This window comes from Ambystoma mexicanum, chromosome 6q (assembly GCF_040938575.1).
Source record: "Ambystoma mexicanum isolate Mex_15411 chromosome 6q, UKY_AmexF1_1, whole genome shotgun sequence".
Taxonomy (NCBI): Eukaryota; Metazoa; Chordata; class Amphibia; order Caudata; family Ambystomatidae; genus Ambystoma; species Ambystoma mexicanum.
The window spans coordinates 6408079-6428476 of NC_090937.1; the positions used below are offsets into that span (position 1 = coordinate 6408079).

A 20398-nucleotide genomic window follows, 5' to 3' on the forward strand; every position below is an offset into this window, starting at 1 on the left:
AGTATGGACTCCGACAGAGACCAACGTCTGCTGGCTGTCAACTCGTTGGCATGAGCGCCCCAAACCTGTGAGGGATGCGTCCGTCACGATCGTCACCTCCGGCCATGGTTGCCAAAATGGAGCTCCCTTCATCAGATTGCCTTTGACGGCCCACCACAGAAGATCCGGGGCGACCGAGGTCGGAATCTGAACTGGGTCTGACAACCTGCCGGAGAACTGCGACCACTGCATCTTGAGAGCCCACTGCAGAGATCTCATCCGCAGCCTGGCCTCTGGCACCGGAAAAATGCAGGATGCCATGAGGCCGAGCAACCTCAAGAACTCGAACGCCGGGAGACTCTGGGCACGTTGAAACTTGTCCACCATCTGCAGAATGTGATGAGCCCTCACCTGGGGAGGCGAACACTGCACCAGGGATGACAAGGATGTCGGAAGCGGTGGTCATGCCCGTGCGGCTTGACGTCCACTATTCTTGTCAATTCCAGGTCCTTTCCTCGAATCAGTGTGATCCAACAGCCGTGTCGGCTGCAACTTCGTGTAGCTCCAGGTGGAGGTTGCGGTTGCGGTCGGGGGCCGTCAGAGCCGACAGAAACGAGAAACTACGCCCAGGGAAACTGGAAGTCTCACCCTGTACGTATGCCTCGTAATTGCTGCCACCACAGAACCAAAATGGCAGCCGAGTGAGTATCGGAGGTACACGCAAGGCTCGATGCTCAGGCTCTGCTTTGAGCTTCGAGCACTATCTGTATTCTTCGCTGTGCTCGGTCCTCACCCCCTCCCTTTTCTGGCCGCTTAGCGGGGAAAGTGTGAGTCAGTTGGAGAGGAGGTGTGCGGTCTCCCGTTCGCTTTTTTCGTGCCGACTGGGTTCTTCCGGGAGAGATGGGTTGCATGCACGCTTAGCTGGCCCCCACCCTGCTGGCGTATTGTCTCAGCTCCAATCCGTAAGGGATACCAATTTGAAAGGGATACCGTGCTTCATGGCCACTAAGGGAAAAGGGAGTGTCCACAATTTACGCCCTAGGATTAGGGAGCATCCTGCCCCCACCCAGTGTGTAGTGATAAAGTCCATATAAATCCGATCGAAATGGAAATAGGACAGGCAGACCCGGAGACATGTGAGAATCCTTTAGGAAATGGTAAGGAGCACTTTAAGTCTCCTATTGATGTCCCGCAGGAGGAGACGGAATCCCCTCCCTTATCCCTAGATCAATCTGTATTAGATCACTGGCCGGACTTCATGGCTAGCATTGCCAAGGAGCTGCTGCTGTGTACAAGCCCTTTTGATCTTGGAGTTTTAGTCGACTCATTGAGCAAACTGGTTGTGGCTCCAAGCTCATTGAGTAAGAATATGGCCTCTCAAACTAATAATTCCCTCTGTTGTAGTGTTGGGACTCAGACAGGTAATCTGGATAAACCCTGTCAACTTAAGGCTCAAAAAGAGTTAATAGACAAAGCCTCACAATCGAACAACTACCGTAGTAAGGAAGTTCTGGCTTTGCACAGTCCCTCGATCAATAAAAAGAGCATAACTATCTTGGAACCTTCTGCTGCCATCATAGCAGCGGCGCAGAAACCATGCCAAGAAGCCTCTAAACCTCCGCCACAGATGAAGGCCCTTTTCAAGCCAGGTTCCTCCCAGAAGCTGTGTATCAGAAAATGCCAGATGCCCATAACAGAAGACACCAGCGTCCAGGATTTTGTCTCAGACCAGAGGAACTTCATCATTACCAATATCAGCAAGGTTAATGACCATGAGCCCAAAGAAGCTCTGCGGCTCAAATTCCTAGCCTGGCTGAGACAGAGAACGAGGCCGGGTGTGGTCAGACTTTCGGATCTTAAAATCCTCCGTAGGATGGACTTGAAAGACTGGAACATGAATGGCAATAAGGACTGTGTCTTAGTGGGGTGTGGATCTAGTTCCCTACCTACCTTCCTAAGACTATGCAGATACATCTCGAGGGGATCCTCATGCTGTAATCTGGTCATTTGATCATTTACTCGGTTAAGGAGATCTCCTCACTCTTTTGTCTCTTACAGTTGGATGTGCTGTCTTCCGTCTCTGATTTATGATATGCTTGCTTTTTGCCTCATGTAAGACATGTTTGGTATTGTTTGTTTGCTTGTTGTCTGCGCCCATAAGCCTTTGGGTACCTGGAGCGCAATATAAATTAATAAACATAAACAAACATGTGCTCCGATGTATTGGAGCCCCTGGATAGGTGTCAAAGGTGACTTCTTTAAATTAAAGGAGAAGCCCAGCTTGTGAAGGGCGTGGCAGGTGACGGACAGATGATCCAGGGCTTGCTCGGGAGAGCGCGCCCTAATCAACCCATCGTCCAGGTAGGGGTAGACGTGAATCCCCCCTTTCCTGAGATATGCTGCCACCACCACCATCGGCTTGGTGAAGACCCTTGGGCGGAGTGTAGAACTCCTTGTTCCCCACAGATGACCATGACCTCAGGTGAAGTTCCAGTAACTTCTTTATTTAGTTCCAGTACATTATGATGGTCATATAATGTCAGGTACATCTGGGTTCAGGGCAACATACACCTGCATCCTCCCAGGTAGGCTTACATCTCCCAACTGACCACATAGAACCCCAGTCACACAAACATTCTAACCCTTAACACTCCATTGTCAATCAATACACTGACCAAAGGTTCCATTAGGATGCAGGATAATACCAAATCCCTACATATCTCCCTTCCTTAGGGACATAAAAACACAAGTAGATAACTTAACCATAATGGCTAATAACAACACGCACACAAACAACCCCACGTTCAATGCACTTGCCTCATCACTCCTAACTGAGAACATTCTGCTAGTCTCATTACATATTCCAAAATAGTCCACACAGCCGTGGGACACAATTACAATCAATGCCCCTTCCTCTTTCTACCAAGTGAGGAAAAGGCACCCAACTGCTCAAACATCCTTACTAAAACTTTTACAAATAGAGGCACCCATACCTCTCTTCCTAAACTTGACTTCATCGTCCCACAAAAGAACACACACACATCTCCCTCACACCCAACAATGCAAACCGGTATGTACCTAAATACACACCACCTCCAACTAGACTGAGTATCCCAGATACCCGGGTAAATACTTCACTTCTTGTGACACCAATACCCCTAAATTGCCCATGTTGAAAGTATTCCTAAATACAATACAGCTCCTATTAGGGAAAACCACACTTCATTCACACCAGCATCATACCAACATCAATGGCTCTACTATAGTCTTTGCTGTATCATCATGAAACTCTGAATGGTTTCTAAACCAAACAACCAAACAAAAAACTTTGTTTGACACTTAGCACTCTAAACTTTAGCATTAAATAATGTCTTAATACATCTGCATTACAAAAGTCCCACCTGTGGAAATAAAACATTAGTGCACATAACTATACTTCAGATTCCACATACCAAACTCTAGCAATGTTGTCAATGCAACCTATATTTCATTAAATGTCCATCTGTGGAAGGAAAAGCGTGTTCGTTAAACATGACCGTACCACAATTTTTTGCCTTTGCATCATAACATTACCAAGTATTTGTTGACAGAGGTAACAGAGGCCACGACTTTTACACACCCCCCTTGCACACCTATCAAACATGCTTACTACCACTTGCAAGATACCTCTCATACCAATGTACCTACAACATAAATACCAAATAGCATTTCAGAAAACACTATTACTACGCATATCTCAATCTCTTTCTACTAATATGCAATTTTTTTTTTTTAAATTTCACTTTTATTGATTTTGAAAAGTTCGGCAGTCGCATAAATGCAGCTTACATCTCTTGGTTACAAAAAAAAGCGAGCATGTAAGTATTATAACAATCAGTTATATCGCATACCTGAGAGAAAGGAAGAGAAAAAAGAAAGGAAAAAGAAAACCCCAAACCATTGCATCCAAACATATCCCACCCCTAATTCCCACCCCCCGCACATGATATCAAACCAGAACTTAGAGAGAGCATTGAACAACATTAATTAACCGTCATTTCAGTCATGGCAGTGGGCATAAAAGTCGCGCATTGATTTAACAGACACGTACTCGAGTCAATCCAAGCGTTAGGCCTTCATAGCTTTAGACATAGCGTGTGTCAGACACACTTTACAACGCATATATGGAGCGAAACTCCGACCAGGCGTTCTCTACCGTGGAACGATCCCCATGCAATGCCGCAGTCAGGCACTCCATTCTGTAAATGCTCAGTGCGACTGCTCGCCATTCACTCTTGCTGGGGAGCGTGGGTCTCTTCCATGTCATAGTAAGACATGCTCGAGCAGCCATCAATAGACCCTGCACCATTTTGCATGCCACCGCTATTCTATCCCCTTCCTCAGTTAAAGAAAACAAAACGAGCAGTGGATGCATCTCTCTTTCCTCCCCGTCGAGGTCCCTGATCCAGCTAAGGACTTCTGACCAATAGAGTTGGACCTTTGCGCATCCCCACCACATATGCCAATAATCGGCCCGCCTCCCACAACCCCTCCAACAGTTCGGGCTCACTCCCTGGTACATCTTGGCCAGCCGGGCAGGGTCGTATTGCCATCTGTATAGTAATTTGGTGGCATGTAATTTATATTGGCACGAAAGGGAAGACTTCGCCGTCCTTCTGCACATTTGTAACCATAGTTTTGGGGAGATTTGCCTGCCCATATCAGCTTCCCATTTGCTCTTAAGTGTCAAGGAGGGTTTAATATCGATTTCAATGAGTGCGAGGTACATAGCACTGATCAGACCTTTGGAGCTAGTGCACAAATCCAGGATCTTTTCAAACGGCGTGAGGTCTCTTTGTAACTGTTGCTTCCATATGGGTCTGGTCATTACCCCCTTGAGTCTAAGATACAGGAAGACCGAGAGGTTACCTATGCCGAGGGCTTCCTGCAACTCCTGAATGGTAATAAAGGAGTCATTGCGGCGCAGTTGTCCTGCCCTTTCTAGCCCCGCCTGGTACCATGCTTCATAACTCCCTGGTTCCGGAATAGCATCGCGGATCCCTGGTGACCAGAGATGCCCCAGTGGGGCGGGCCACGTTGTGACACCCACCATTTTCCTCCCTGGTTTCCATATCGACCATATCGTGCCTATGATGGGATGGGATTTGACAGTGTTAAGTAGTTGTGGTTCAGGCACCCATAGCCATTCACTCATGATAAAGGGACGGAGGTGGTAATTATCAAGCGCTATCCACTGGGGTTCTGACTGCTGTCTGAAATGTGGGACAAGAACCCTAAGCTGAGTGGCTCTGTAGTATGTCTCAATATCTGGGAGGCCCACCCCAGCGTTATCTTTTCTAAGTTGAAGGAGGGGTCTCGGGATTCTTGGCTTTTGGCCTTGCCATAAAAAGGTTAATATCAATTTCCTTGTGTCTGTAAAGTAGTCCAGGGGCATTTGAATAGGGAGCATTTGAAATAAGTACAATATTTTAGGGAGCAGGACCATTTTTACAGCATTCAGACGCCCTAGCCACGAGATGGTAAGTTTGGACCACCTTTGGACATCTTTCTGGAGAGCAAGGGACATTGGGGGGAAGTTGGCCTCATACAGGGATCCAAGGTCTCGGGTAACGTTAATGCCCAGGTATCGGAGCGTAGTGAGGCTGACCTTAACGCCCAAGGGGGCGAAGCGCTCGACATCCGCGTCTCTGCGGGTGTCTATTGGAAGGACGACAGACTTGCCCGTGTTGATTTTCAGTCCAGCCAGCGCTCCATACTCCTCAATAATACTAAATGCTGCCGGGATCGAGTCTAGAGGGTCGGTCACATGTAGCAAAATGTCATCTGCGTATAGTCCCAATTTATATTCCCGGTCGCCCACCGTGATACCCTTAACTCTGGCGTCATTTCTCAGTTTTTGTGCCAACGGTTCCAGAGACAACACAAATAGGATCGCCGACAGTGGGCAGCCTTGCCTTGTGCCTCTCTCAAGGGGAAACCAACGAGAGTATCCCCCATTCACCGCCACGGACGTCACAGGGGAGCTATAAAGTGCTTTAATGGCACGGGAGAGCTGTGGTCCCAGCCCGTATGAACTCAATACCCTCTCCAGAAATTCCCAGGAGACCCGGTCAAAGGCCTTCTCGGCATCCAAAGACAGGAGAGACGGGTCTCCCTCCATCTCCACTAATATGCAATTTTAACCTACTTAATAAAACCTCACATTTGGATCACTTAATCCCTTGGTTGACTAATTACAAACACCCTTGAGACCTAAATCCAATCTAAAAACTATAAACTTTGTTCTCTGCTCTTAAGCTTCAACAACTTCCATGAAGTACCCCTATTACAGGACAACCTATCCCACAAGAAACTACACCCGACAACATACAGGTTCACGCTCTCATGCACTCACGCTGTCCAAATGCCATTCAGGCCTCACATGACAACAGATTCTGAATCAATAACTAATTATAACTACTTAACCAATTCAATGAAGGCAAGACTAAATTGCTTCCTTTACTTATGCTCGTGAAAGCATCATCTCTTAACTTAAAAGTACCTCTGTTATTCATTCCGGCAATTAAGATCATTCACAACTTAAGCTTTTTGAAAAAAAATTCCAACGGGCGGAAATGCAGCCGCCCGCAACAGAAATGGATTTACCAATCCATCTGCCACACTTCCTTTTGTAAATATCACCTCCCGAAGCGTTCCTTTCCTGGTATGTTCATAATGCTGCTTTTCATTGCTGCCAGCCGCCTGCTATAAAAATTGTACTCCCTTTGCCTCCTACCGCATCTCTCAGTTCTTAAGTAGGCTCCAAGCCCCTCAGGAACTACTGACAACATGCCCTCAAAGATCCTCATCACCTCATATAAGTGATAGCTCCTACATGCACCTCCTTAGCGCTGCTGCAAATGGGCCCTTGCCCCTCCAGGCACTACACATGTTGTCTTGGGCAATATTCTTTCATCTCTGCACATGGGCTCTAAGCCCCTAAGGTGCAGCCACGGGCTACAAGTCTCTTAGGTGCAGGTATGGGCTCCAAGCCCCCTCAAACGCTGGAATGGCCCCCCAGGACTGTCCTCTGCTCCAGGCGCTTTTCACATTCGCCACCAATCTTCTATTTAACATATAGGCGCAGCTTAGGTTCCCAACCTCTTCTATTGCTGCTGCCCCAACTCCAGGCCTCAAGCTGTACAACATAACTCCTCATTGTTTCTTTTCCCGGCGCAGCTTAGGCTCCAAGCCGCTCCTGTTGCTACTGCCTTGGGCTTATAGTCCTCAGTTGCACAGCATGCCTCCTCATTGCTTAATTTCCAGGCGCAGCTTAGGCTCCAAGCCTCTCCTGTTGCTACTGCCTTGGCTATATCCCTCAGCTCCCTAGCATGGCTTCCTCATAATTTTCAGGCGTAACTAGACCCCAGGCATCTTCAAATTGCTACTGCCATGGGCACCAAGCCCTCCATGCTGCAGCTAGTGGTCCCAGACCCCTTAAGCCATCAGTCTCTGGGCCCTCAGTCTCTTGCTTTCCTTTTCCCCTGACCTGTCCTTCTAGTGACAGGCCAGCTGGCCCCTGGCTCTGGCGCAGCCCCTTACTTTCTGCCCCTGAGCTCCATGCGCTGGGCCCTTCTGCGCCTACAGTTTTAAGCGCTCGCCCTACCTGGGAGGTCTTCTTCTTGGGTTGGGGGGAGGTGTATGTGCCATCTTCAATGCTGTCCCCCCAGCACAGCCAGCATCCTCGTCGCCAATGTAGAACTCCTTGTTCCCCACAGATGACCATGACCTCAGGTGAAGTTCCAGTAACTTCTTTATTTAGTTCCAGTACATTATGATGGTCATATAATGTCGGGTACATCTGGGTTCAGGGCAACATACACCTGCATCCTCCCAGGTAGGCTTACATCTCCCAACTGACCACATAGAACCCCAGTCACACATAAACATTCTAACCCTTAACACTCCATTGTCAATCAATCAATACACTGACCAAAGGTTCCATTAGGATGCAGGATAATACCAAATCCCTACACGGAGGTCAATCCGAACAGCAGGACCCGAAACTGAAAATGAAAGTTGCCAATCGCGAACCTCAAGTACTTCCTGTGCTTGGGATGAATCGGAACGTGAAAGTAAGCATCCTTGAGGTCCAGAGACACCAACCAATCCTGAAGTTGAAGGGCCTGGATGACTTGAGAAAGAGTTACCATCTTGAACTTGTCCTTCCTGAGGAGCTTGTTCAATCAACGCAAGTCCATGATGGGTCTCAATCCAGTCTTTTTTCGAGATAAAAAAATAAGGGGAATACCATCCCTTGTTCCTCTCCGCTGCAGGCACCAGTTTTATGTCGCCTTTCTCCAGCAGGGATAGGATTTCCTGCGCAGGGAGCGGTTCCGGACGCTTCAAAGAGAGCTTCCCGGGTGGATTGTCGTGAGGCCGCTGCCGGAAGGGAAGACAGTAGCCGTGGGCTATGATCTCCAGAACCCACACATCTGAAGTAATGGCTTGACATTCTCCAAGATGCTGCGCAAGTCTGACACCCAACTGGCGAACCATGGGACATGGCCTCATGACTGAGTGGACGCGACAGTGCCTGAAGGCAAGGAGGCAACTGCCCGAGCGGCTCTGGCACCCCGAGTACCTTGCTTTCCACCCCTGGTACTCCTACGGTGGCCCCTTTGACTGGCAGCTTCTCTGGATCTACCAAGTAAGAGTAGGACCGAAAGGAACCTCCCCTCCATTACTGTCCCCTAGGACGAAAAGGCGGAGGTTGACGTACTGCAGCGCTCAAAGACTTCGCCGCAGCTTTGGAGGTCTGCAACCTCTCAAGGCTCTCGTCAGCCTTGCTACCAAACAGATGAACCCCATCAAAGGGCATGTTCAAAAGCTGGGCTTGCACATCAGGAGCAAACCCCCGACTTCCGCAACCACGCAAACCTGCGTATCACGGTGCTCGCAGCCATGGACCGGCTGACACAGTCTGCTGTGTCCAAACCCGACTGAACGGATTTGCACATGGCATCCTTGCCGTCTTGCACGAGGGCTAGAAAACCATCCTGTTCTTCCCCTTCGGGAATATGCTCAGCCGCCAAAGATGCACAGTTCCACAGAGTGTGAGTGAATCTCGCCATGGCACAAGTGGAGTTGGCTGACTTCAACGCCATACCCCAAGCTAAAAATACCTTCTTCGCCCAACCATCAAAGCGCTTATCGTCCCTATCAGGAGGGATGGTAGGGTACGCTGCCTGCTTCGAGGGGGCCACAGCCGCCTGCACCACCAAACTCTCCGGAGTAGGGTGTGCCGATAAGTAGCAGGGGTCACTACTGGCCAGGCGGTATTTTTTCGGAAGCGACTTATTAACTACCGGTAGACTCTCGGGAGCAGTCCAAGCCGCCACCACCCTCCTTTGCAAAGCCATGTGAAACGGCAACACCGGGTCAATGGGCGGACCTCGATTCAAGATGTCCGTCAAATCATCCTGATCAAAAACAGGTGGAGCAGACCACCCTTGACTTGAGACGCCGATAGGAGGAATCCGCATGCGCCCCAGGCTCAGGTCGGCCAAACTCCACCTCCGGAGAGGTGTCATGGCCACTAGCGTCATGCAATGACTGACAGAGCTCCTCCATCTAACTATGCCCAGACAACAAGTCATCAGGTACATCAGGAGGCACAGCCAGCTCCTCATCAGACAGTTCCTCAACCTCTGAAATATACTGTAAAGGTTGGAACAAATACAATCTGGGAGGAGGAACAGAATATGGCTCAAAAACAGGCCTCACAGACTTACTGCTAGCCTTCCTCGGAGGTTCCACAGCCCTCAGTGGCACCTCTGGCAAATCCTCCACAAACGGCGTTGAGGGCGCCGAGGGAATCAGCATCGACGCCGACCGAGGCGCCGGCAACTTCTTCGAGGGCGTAGCCCCGAGAGCGTCCCTTGACGGACACGGCACCGATGGCGTCGACGACTTCTTCAAGGGTGGAGCCCCGAGAGAGTCCTTCGACGGACACAGCGCCAATGGCGTCGACACCTTCTTCGAGGGCTTCACATGCTTAGACGGTCTCGAGGGCGTCGAGGACGGGGACCTGGACCTGAATCTGGCATGGCTATGGCGATCTCCCTTGTCCGAGCGGGACCTCGACGGCTCCCGATGATCGTGCCGACAGCCCGAGCCCAAAGGCGTGCGAGTGGTGGACCGAGCCCGTTCCTTGACGGCTTCTTTCGAAGGCGCGGACGGATCTGGGCCTTGCGACTCAAAAATCGCTAAACATCTGCCAGCGGAATGAATCCCATTCGGCTGGCGACGAAGACCTGGTGGGACAAGTCAACCGTCTGGCGGAGTCCTCCTCCGACGAGGACCGCGCTTCCTAGAATGCCTCGACGAGGCAGAGGAATGGCGGGAACCACTCCTAGACGGAGACCCCCCTGGATTTTCGCAGACGCAGAGAGTCGCCCCTCGAGTCATGGGTCGAAAGCCCAGCGGACTTCGATTTACGGGGCTTAGACACCCTACCTACCTTCAATTTCCCCTTCCGTTCCTGCAAGGCCTTAGACGTCAGGGACTGGCAATCCTCGCAGTCGTCGGTGGCGTGGCTTTCGCCGAGGCACCTGAGGCAGATGTTGTGCGGGTCTGTGATGGACATCTTCGAACAGCAGTCCCTACATTTTTTTAAAGCCCGACTTGGGGGTAGTAGAAGAGGATGAAGACATTGCTATCGAAGAGAAGAATCTAGCACGCCGAGATTCCAAAACTAACACATTCGCGGAAAAAATGGAACTGAGGCTATGGCCGCCGTCTGTCCTATATAGAACATCCGGTGACGTCGACCCTCGACGGAGGCCCTTGAGGGACAACGGATCGACATCATCGAGGCAGGACACTCTCTGCCGAAAATGTTCCGAAGCAGCACAGCTGTGGACATTACCTGTCATAGATGTGGAATACGTCGGAGGATACAATCCCCTCGAAACCCCCACTTCAGATTGATACAACTAAATGTGTTATATCGTAGGTATGTGTTAGGGAGAATTCTCTGTTAAGGCTAATTTTCCAAACCTAGTGAGTCCCCCAGCAGCTTTGCTGGATTTTTGGGGTTTATTTTTTTATCCTGCTAAGAGTGAGACTCTTTCTCCCACTCTTCGACATGATTTGAGAATGTCCTTTGACTATGTAATGTGTTTTATGGGCTATGGGGTCTTTCACTCCATAGGGCTTCATGTGTTTTTGGTATATGTGTTACACAGCACCCTCAGTGCAGTAACACAGGGGTGTCATAGTGACCCCCAAACATAGACTCCCTACCCTGGGACTGACTACTGTCTCCTAGGGCATGTAAAGTCACCATTGGCTTTACTAGTCTCAAATTGTGAACAGAACCAGTACAAACCATCACATTGTGGAAGTACTGGTAGGGGTAATTCGATTGCCCCTGGGTCTGTTTTCCAAGGGGGCACTGTCCAGTCCCCCCTTGTCGAGTTTCTGGCTGGTGGCAGTGGATACCACGCAAAATATTCCACTAGAATATTTCCTATGGGATTTTCCCCATTTATTTTAAACACACCACTTTTTGGTGCAATGTTAAAGATACCGCTGGGTTATTTAATATTTATTTCCCGGTTGGGTCTTTTTGCCAGGACTCAGTTTTAAAATGGCGTTTGTGTTCGCCTCTGAAACTCTAACCCAAGTCGAGCCCTTTGTTCCACTTTTTGGCGGGCTTCTCCACAGAAGCCCTCCAAATGGTGCCACTCTGTCTGGGGTCAACAGGATGTGTGGGAGGGGGATTAGACACCCTGGACTGAGTTGCCTTGGCAACTCAAGTCGCACTCTTGTGCGATTGGCCCAGTGGTGAGCCGCATGTTTGAGTGACAGCTAGGCTGATGAATGGGGGTTTTGCTGCATACAAGCAGGGCTTTGGGGACTGGAACTTCAGAAGTCGCCACAGGACCTAAAGAATCCGAAGAGGGGAGAAGCTGAGCCATCTACGATGACGACACCACCGGTGGAGCCCTGCTGTACGAACTCACCACTTCCCCGACGACAGAGGAGATCTTCTTCCAGGAGAGTCTTCTTCCCTTTGAGCTGTGGGACCAACCAGTTCGCCTTTTTCGCCTTCCTGGATCGTTTCGTGGTTGAATCGCCCGTGCCAAGCACCCCGGCGGCCGGATAGCCACGCTTCACCACTAACGTGAATAAAAGGGTCATACCTTTTAACCGGGAAACTCTGCGGCTGGTTTCTTCCCTGGCAGTGCAACAACCTCCAGCTTTCCTCCACGTCGAGATCATCCCTTCCCCTGGACGAAGCTCCGACTTGCAACCGCTGCCAGGAACAACTGCCCCCGCTGGAGCCTTCTCACCATTTCAGGTACTGTGTCCCGCCTGGTCTCCCTTGCAACAGACTGTCCAAGGTGTCCCGCAAATCCTTGACTCTCTATCCTGGGGTGACCTCGGACCTGCTAACATCACCTTTCTCACTTGAACCAACCTCTTTTGACTTTTCTGCAAAGACTTTGAGTGCATTTCCACTGTGTGATCTTGGGCACATTTCGCCTTGCTCTCTCCAAGAGTGGGCCTGGCCTATGAACATTTTGCTCTACAGTAGACCCTGCCTTTCTTGACTTGCTGTGGTTTCTTAAAAGTGTTGGTACTCTGTGTTTTTCCTATTCTGCCTTTTCTCTCCCTTTTTAAACAATTATTGGAGTGCCATCTACGGTTACGCGCTCACCTCTGTTTTGCTAAATAAGTGGCGTCTTAACCTAGACTTATCGAATAATTAACTAGGAAGGTGTATATACCTATAGTGACTGTGTTTGAACTTGCTTGACATATTAGTGCCAGTGTATTTTTACAAGTGTTTTTAAATAAATAATTATATACTTTTATACCAAAGCTCTGGGCAGTGTTTGCTTGTGCTACTGTATTTTTAGCCCTATTGTGTATACTCTATATACTGCCTAACTCTTCTTGAGAGAAGTCTGACTGCTCAGCCAAAGCTACCAGGTATATCTGGGTGGTGCAGGCTGCTACCAATTGGGTTTACTGCTTACTCCTGTAGTCAAACTTTTTGCAGTGGTCCCTAAGGGAACTGCACAGGTTTCTGCACAACAATATGACACTGCACCAGATAGCCAAGTTCAACAAAAATGCACGATCACTATGCCTATGGTGCGTGATGGGGATGCGGACCTAATACATATGTTTTGGGTGCGTATGCATGTGCAGAGGTTTTGGGCACAAATTGAACAGGCCTGCAGAAAGGCTGGACTAGTAAAATACGAATGGTCACAAAAAGAATGCTTACTAGGGGCATATCCCAGAGTCAGCAAATATAAGCATGTGATTAAGTTCATGGACATGGCATGTATACTGGCAAAGAGGACTATTGCAATGGCTTGGAAATCTGCTGGGGGCCCACAATTCGCACAATGGAACAGGGAATTTGAACGCTGGGCAGAGGCGGAAACTAATGTATGGATGGAAGGGGCAAGCAGACCGGGGTCTGATGGAAGTGATAGATGTGCAGCTTGGAAGGCACTAGTCTGGGACATGTTCCACCCATTTGATGACAAGCCCCCTTGAGGGCTATCTGTCTTTCTGCACTGTACTTGACCCTGATTCAATCATAGCCGGGACAGGACCTGGCTAGTCCGGCCACTGGTACTGAGCGGAAGAAGGTGTACGCCCAGGATGGGTTCCCGACCATACTGCACAAATATTAAAAGACTGGAAATGATATAATGCCCGACTAGTGAAGAAGTTGTTTGTTATCTTGTTGTTTCTTTGTTACTAATATAACGCTGCAAGTAAGTAGTTTCTATCTGATATGAGACATTTGATAAATGCATGGCTGTACTTATATAAATGCCAATAAAAAACATTTTAAAATAAAAATAAACAGTTGAGTTGCCAGAATTTGTGCAAATATGTTGGCATCTGTATTAATCAGGGACAATGGCCTGCACAAGACCAGTTTGTGTGCTTGCCTACCCGGCTTTAACAATAGCGCAATTATAGCCTCCGAAAGCGATGATGGCAGCCAGTCAAGTTAAAATGATTCCTCCCACAGCCGCAGCAATCTCTGCACTAGACAGAGCTCTCTATATAATTCAATACCAAACCCATTGGATCCCGGGGCCTTCCCTGTTCCCAGCAATGTGATTGCCGTAGTCACTTCCTCCACCGTAACCGGCCGGTCGAGAGCCAAGCACGCCTCTTCAAGCAGGCCTGGTAGAGCCACGCCCCCTATGTAGTCGCCCAACTCCTCATCCATACACGTGTCAGAATTGGCATATAATAGTGCTGGAACTCCCAATTAATTCCCTCACTAGTGGTTATCACGGACCCCGCAGGCCCCCTGATTCCAGTAACATGCTGCATTCCTCGGTCACCCTGCATCACTCCAGCTAAGAGACTACCTGGCCCATCGTATTCCCCGTATCTGCATGCCCGAATATGTTTTGCCATGTACCTGACCTCCGTATCAGCCAGCTCCCTAAATTTCAACAGGTTCCCTTTTATCAACCCCAGCCATGCCCCATCATCGGACGTCCCATAGTAATTCTCGAGCTGCCTCCGCTTTGTTTCTACCTCCTGTAGTTCTCAGCTAACCTCCTTTAGCATTCCCATGGTCAAAGACATAATTTCCCCCCTTAGCCATACCTTGAACGTTTCCCACACTGTGGCATACCTAAGAACCAAACCCTTGTTCGTCTCAAAAAACCCTTCAATATTTTCCTGTAAAGATACTAGTAACCCAGCATCCATAAGCATGGTAGGGGACCTCTTCCATAATAGTCAGGTGTAGGGAGGCCAGCCCATGACACATACATCTCCACCGGTGAGTGGTCAGAGAGGGTCCTCGGATGGATCGAACAACCACACACCCGCGGCCTCCAACCAGCTGATATTAACCAATAATCTGCACAGGATTAACCGACGAGCATTAGGTGTACTCCGCTACTCCCGGATTCCGGTCCCTCCAGGCATCAACTAGTCCCAACTGGGACATAAGCTGTCTGATTGTTTGTGCTGCACTGGACATCTGTACATCGTGCAGTCCCATAAGTATCTCAGATAAATCACCATAGAATCCAGGGTTGTCGATGTTAGGACCATATGTATTGACCAACCCCACCCTCGTACCAGATATCTCCCCCCATACAATCACATATCTCCCTTGAGGGTCTATGTAGCTTTTGTCCACTTAAAAACACAGTGATCGGTGCACCAAGACTAGCACACCCCTCGCTTGTGACGAATACTCAGTATAAAATCGCTACTGCCCTCACTCGGGTGCAACCCCCTTATGCAAATCCCAATGCATGCGTCTCCTGGAGCATCACTATCCTAGGACGATGTTGGTCTAAATATGCAAGGATATTCTTTGCTTTAACAGGATTATTGAGCTCACTCGACATTTCACGTAAGCAATGTTGCACTGTCACCCAGCAGTTCCCATTGGTTTCATAAATTGCCCACCACGTATCATTCCCATCAAAGCAGATCGATCCTCCATTATCGTTGTCAAGCAACACGTCTGCCAACTTTTGAAACTTAACCCCCTCTGCCCCCTCAAGGTTCCTCCTCCCAGTTCCCTCATCTTCCCCAACTTGGCAATGTATCCCATAACAGTGGAAACCTCATGGGGTGCGCTGCGAGCCTCAGCACCACCTGTGGGGCGACTACATGCCCCAGCCATGTTCTTGTATCAGATCCGGGTGCTGGTATTCTTGTGCGTCAAATCCCGGGTGTGCAGAACTTTTACTAATATAACAGCTGCTGCCGGGCTAGGATTTCTGTATTAACAGTGCTCCTGCCTGGCTTGCAGCAGGCGCTTCACAGGATCATAGGATCTCTGCAGCACTGGAAACCCAGCCGCAAAGTCTGGGTAGATGTGGATGTTGCAGGCCCCATAACAGAGCATTCCTTGTACACGAGACATGTTTAGGACAAGATCTCTGTCTCTATAATAGAGCACTTTTGCAATGATTGTTTGTTTGTTTGTTTTATTCACTTTTTGTGCGCGCCAGACCCAGGGGTAGCAGCATGCAGTGGCAAGAAAATGCAAAACTTATAAGGTTACATCATAGCAAAATGTACATTAGAAAATACAATAAGGTCACACAAATAATTACAAAATATACAGGTTCAAGTAGGTCAATCAGAATTACAGCTGTATAGAGTGAAGGTCTAGTGATTAATACCAGGAGGAGGTAGGTAACACCGGTCAACTGAGGTAAGGAGTTGAATGACTTTTCCTGAAACAAAGGTAGGGCAGGTCCTCTCTAAGGTCTTGTGGTACTGAGTTCCAAGTTTTAGCAGCCTTTACCGGGAAGCTATTCCCTCCAATAGTAGTGAGTCTAAAGTTTGGTATTGTCAAGCAATTAGAATTGACAACTCTGGTTGGTCTAAGAGATGTTCTCCTGTGGAATTTGTCAGTCAGGTAACTAGGGGCAGAGTTATTAAGGGCTCTGTGGGTCAGGGATAGCATCTTGAGTTTTATTTTGTTCTCCGTGGTCAGCCAGTTGTGATGGCGTCTGGCGGAAGAGATATGGGATCTTTTATTAATGCCTAGTGCTGCTCTCAGGGCATTATTTTGTAATGTTTGTAGTCTTTGGGTTATTTTTTTATTAGCTCCAGAGTATAGAGCATTACAATAATCAATTCTGGAGAGAATTAAGGCTCTGGCCAGGATTAGGCAACTCTTATTGGAAAGGAACGGTTTACTGGCTTTTATCAGTTTGCACGTGTAGGCCGTGGAGGAGGCAATGGATTTTAGCTGTTTATCAAGTGATAGGGTAGAATCAAGATAGAATCCCAGGGTTTTTACATCCTTGGATACTTGGATGATGTTGCCATCTATGTTGAATGAGGAGAATTCCTGTCCTAGTTTTTTTGATATTGGCTTGGGTACCCAGGATGATCAACTCTGTCTTCTCATCGTTTAGACAAAAGCCGTGAGTGGCCATCCATGCCTGGATGATAAAAGGTATACCTTGTTCACCAATTCCGTGTCTTTAGCATAATCCCCAGAAAGCGGGAGGAGGATGGTGCGCATGGGGGGGCCCCGGTCTTGGAAGAGGTGCAAGGGCACAATGGGCACGTTCCACCAAGAATTGTGCTGAGAACTGGGCCGCCCCAAACGGGTTTTTAAGGAGTTCCTCGACAAATGGTTCCATGGGTCCTTTAACAACCTTCTCTGGCACTCCCACTTTACGTAGGTTATTGCGCCAAGAGCGCTAATTGAAGGTTGTTACACTTGTCACAAACTGCCGCTAGCTCAGCCTTCAATCCGCATATATCAATGTCGTGCTGTCCCACCTTATCTTCTAACTCACCAATTCCTGTCTCCGCTTCTGTGATACGACTGCTCTTTTTTCCCCCAACTTAGATTTCAGTGAGCTAATGTTAGCCACAATGTCGTCCAATTTGACATTAACGTACATAAAACCGCTCTGCATTGCCAACAACAACTTGTCATCCCGAGAGGCTCCTTCCAGCGTACATTGGGCGCCACCAGTTCCAGACTGCTCCATGCTAAGGACCTTCCTTATTTCCTGCACCCTTTGCCATCATGCAGCAATGTCCAACCAACCCTGCGTTCAGGATGTTCGCCCTCCCAAGCTCCAGAAGTCACTCAATGGAGCTCAATTTGGGAGCTGTATGAGAAGGAGAGTTAAGTGAAGTGAGGCCATGCATCCAACCTGGGGTCTCTCGCACTGATGGCACAACCCAGCCCAGTGGGGCAACCTCCTCCGCAGCACATTCAGGTGCATGGTCACCACCCTCTGATGACCCTGGAGGGGGGTGCCCCACAGCGCTCCACTCCTCCTGTGAAGGTCACCTTGCAGTATTCTTCCAGTAGCGTACCTCTTTCAACGGGTTGCTATAATTTGCAGTGAGCGGGCAATCTGCTTAAAATAACTTTGCAAGTGGTGAGGCTAATGCCAGACAGAACCAACAATGTTAGATAAGCGCAGCAGGAATTCGATGCATAGACACCAGCACAGTGACCCTGGAGCATTGAAATTAGATGCAACCTTCCGCCCTGGGCTCTGCGGAGTAAACGCGCATGAAAATGCCGGTTTCCCAACACACCGCACATCGCTAGTTGTCAGCCGGAGCCCCTCCTCACCTCCCAGCCTCAATGCAGATGCATACACTGCTGCAAGCCCGAGCTGAGCGTGGCCCGGTGCCCTTCTGATTCAAGCAATGCCTTTGGTCAGCCAGCCTCCTGCAAGTTATAAATGCGTTACCACCAAAGCACCAGTAACGGGCCGGCTGCCACTACTTTTGCGCCCCAGCTCAACCACTCACTCGGCTCGGCAGCGTTTAAAATGTGTTTATAACAGATAAATAAGCACAGTGTAACACGTAGTATAGTACAATAAATTCATCAGCCAAAATGCTATTAGAACAGATTTTATGAATTAGTGCAAAAACAGAACTGCCGACACGTGTTTCGACCCTGGACAACAGGACCTGTATAGCACGCGGCAGGTAGCAACAGTGCAGCTGTATTTGCACCACTGCTGAGCAGGATTATCAATGTACAGAATGCGCCTAAAGAACTGCTGATTTACAGACCCCCATTCGCCACATGATCTGGCTAGCTTTGCAATCTCTCTGGCGAAAGGGATGAACAATGCTCTTTTGATCGCAAAAGAGCATACAATAGATGAGATATTTGATTTGATGAGAAGCAGTGAGCTGCTTCAAATGCAGTGAGTTTGATTGACATTCTGACCAAGTTGTGCCGTTTTGCCTTGAAAAAGACCCGTTGTCCAGGGTCGAAACACGTGTCGGCAGTTCTGTTTTTGCACCAATTCATAAAATCTGTTCCAATAGCATTTTGGCTGATTAATTTATTGTACTATACTACTTGTTACACTGTGCTTGTTTATCTGTTATAAACACAGTTTAAATGTGCATTGTTTACTTGCACTAGGGTTGCGCAACGACTCAGGTTACCTTCTTGAGTCTACCTTTTAACATCAGACTACATTTTTTGAACCATTTAGTTCTGGGAAAACAAATCTCTTATGAGGCTTTCAAATTACCAGAGCAGTGTATAATGTAGTGAATCTGCACATAGCTGACCTGTTTGCGAAGTGATCTTGCATCTGCGCAGCTGGTACTCTGTATGTGCCGCTTCCTGGAGGAAATAACGCAGCCTTGGTGGGACGTGGATCAGACTTGCCAACCCATTGGAAACCTCCTTTATTTTGGACTATTGAAGGTAGAGGCCTTTGGACACACATTGCAGATGGATTTGAGAAACATGGCGGTCTTAAAGTTGCTTTGGGCTTTCCTGGAAAATCAAGAAGACACAATGTTCTGTTAAACTCAACAAACAGCCATCTGTTGGCTTCAATATGGCATCGGGGTTTGTCAGTTAATTTATTTTGAGGAAAAAGTGTAGTAATAAGTGCAATTAGGAACCCTGCTTTTGGACATTCATAGCTCTAAAGTACAACTATACATACATTTGTGTAAGCAGCTAACCGCTGATGAATCATTGTACAGAAGTAAAAGACGTGATGTCCGTCAAAGACAGTGAAATTGTTCAATTGCTAGAAACAAAAGTTGTTCGAGGAGACTTGGATAACAAAATCCTTCTTTCAGACAGATGTGCCAAATTGCACTTTTGTTTACCTGAAATACTTCACCAATGTAAGTAGTACCACAGCAGGCCCACCCTCTGTTGGATAAGAGTTCTGCTAAATGTCACGAAGAAACAGGAAGTGTGTTGAAGATGGAGCAAGCGTGTGTGTCTTCGTCCGTCCATCCCTGTCACTCCATCCCTCTTGCTCCATCCGCCCTCACTCCCCAACTCTACCCATACTCCTTTTTCCCCATCCCATCCCCTTCTCTCTTCTTCCATCTCTGTCCGTACCTCTACCATTCGCCCATCCCCTCCCTCCGTCCGTCCGTCAGTGAGTGAGTCCACCCCCCCTCCCTTTGTCTGCCCATCCATCCCCTGCCTCTCCTCTCTGCCTGTCCTCCCCACTCTGTTAGTGCCCTCCCTCCGTCTGACCCCCTCCGTCTGGTCCTGTTCCATCCCATCTGTCCCTCTGCTGCCAGCCTCCCTCTGCACCAGTTATCTAGAATAACACTTCTCCCCCCTGATCATTCACAAACCCCAATTTATTAGATGTAGATTAACCCCCATACTTTCTAATCTCCGCCTTCTGCTGGAGGTGAGGCCTTCAAGGTTTAAAGCCTTACCTGCCCAAACTCTCTTGGGTACTTCCTATACTGTCCCTACCCTAGCCAGTGGTTAAAACATCTATAAGGCAATTGGGACGTGCATTACAGACACTCTGCCTGACTCAGAATCAAATGGTATGGGGAGTACCATCCCTTGTTCCTCTCCGCTACAGGTACTGGTTCTATAGCACCTTTCTCTAGCAGGGTTAACATTTCCTGCACAAGGACG

At 48.6% G+C, this 20398-nt stretch overlaps 1 protein-coding gene across 2 annotated transcripts in view; it reads right to left on the bottom strand.

The window, feature by feature from the left end:
* The window catches only part of TDRD7 (tudor domain containing 7), a 2843905-nt gene that overhangs the window by 2153661 nt on the left and 669846 nt on the right, over window positions 1-20398 (bottom strand). For both annotated transcript variants that reach the window (XM_069630367.1, XM_069630366.1), the window contains exon 4: window positions 19060-19270. In XM_069630367.1, the coding sequence (XP_069486468.1) occupies window positions 19060-19270 (211 nt within the window). The remainder of the gene's footprint in view (window positions 1-19059; window positions 19271-20398) is intronic.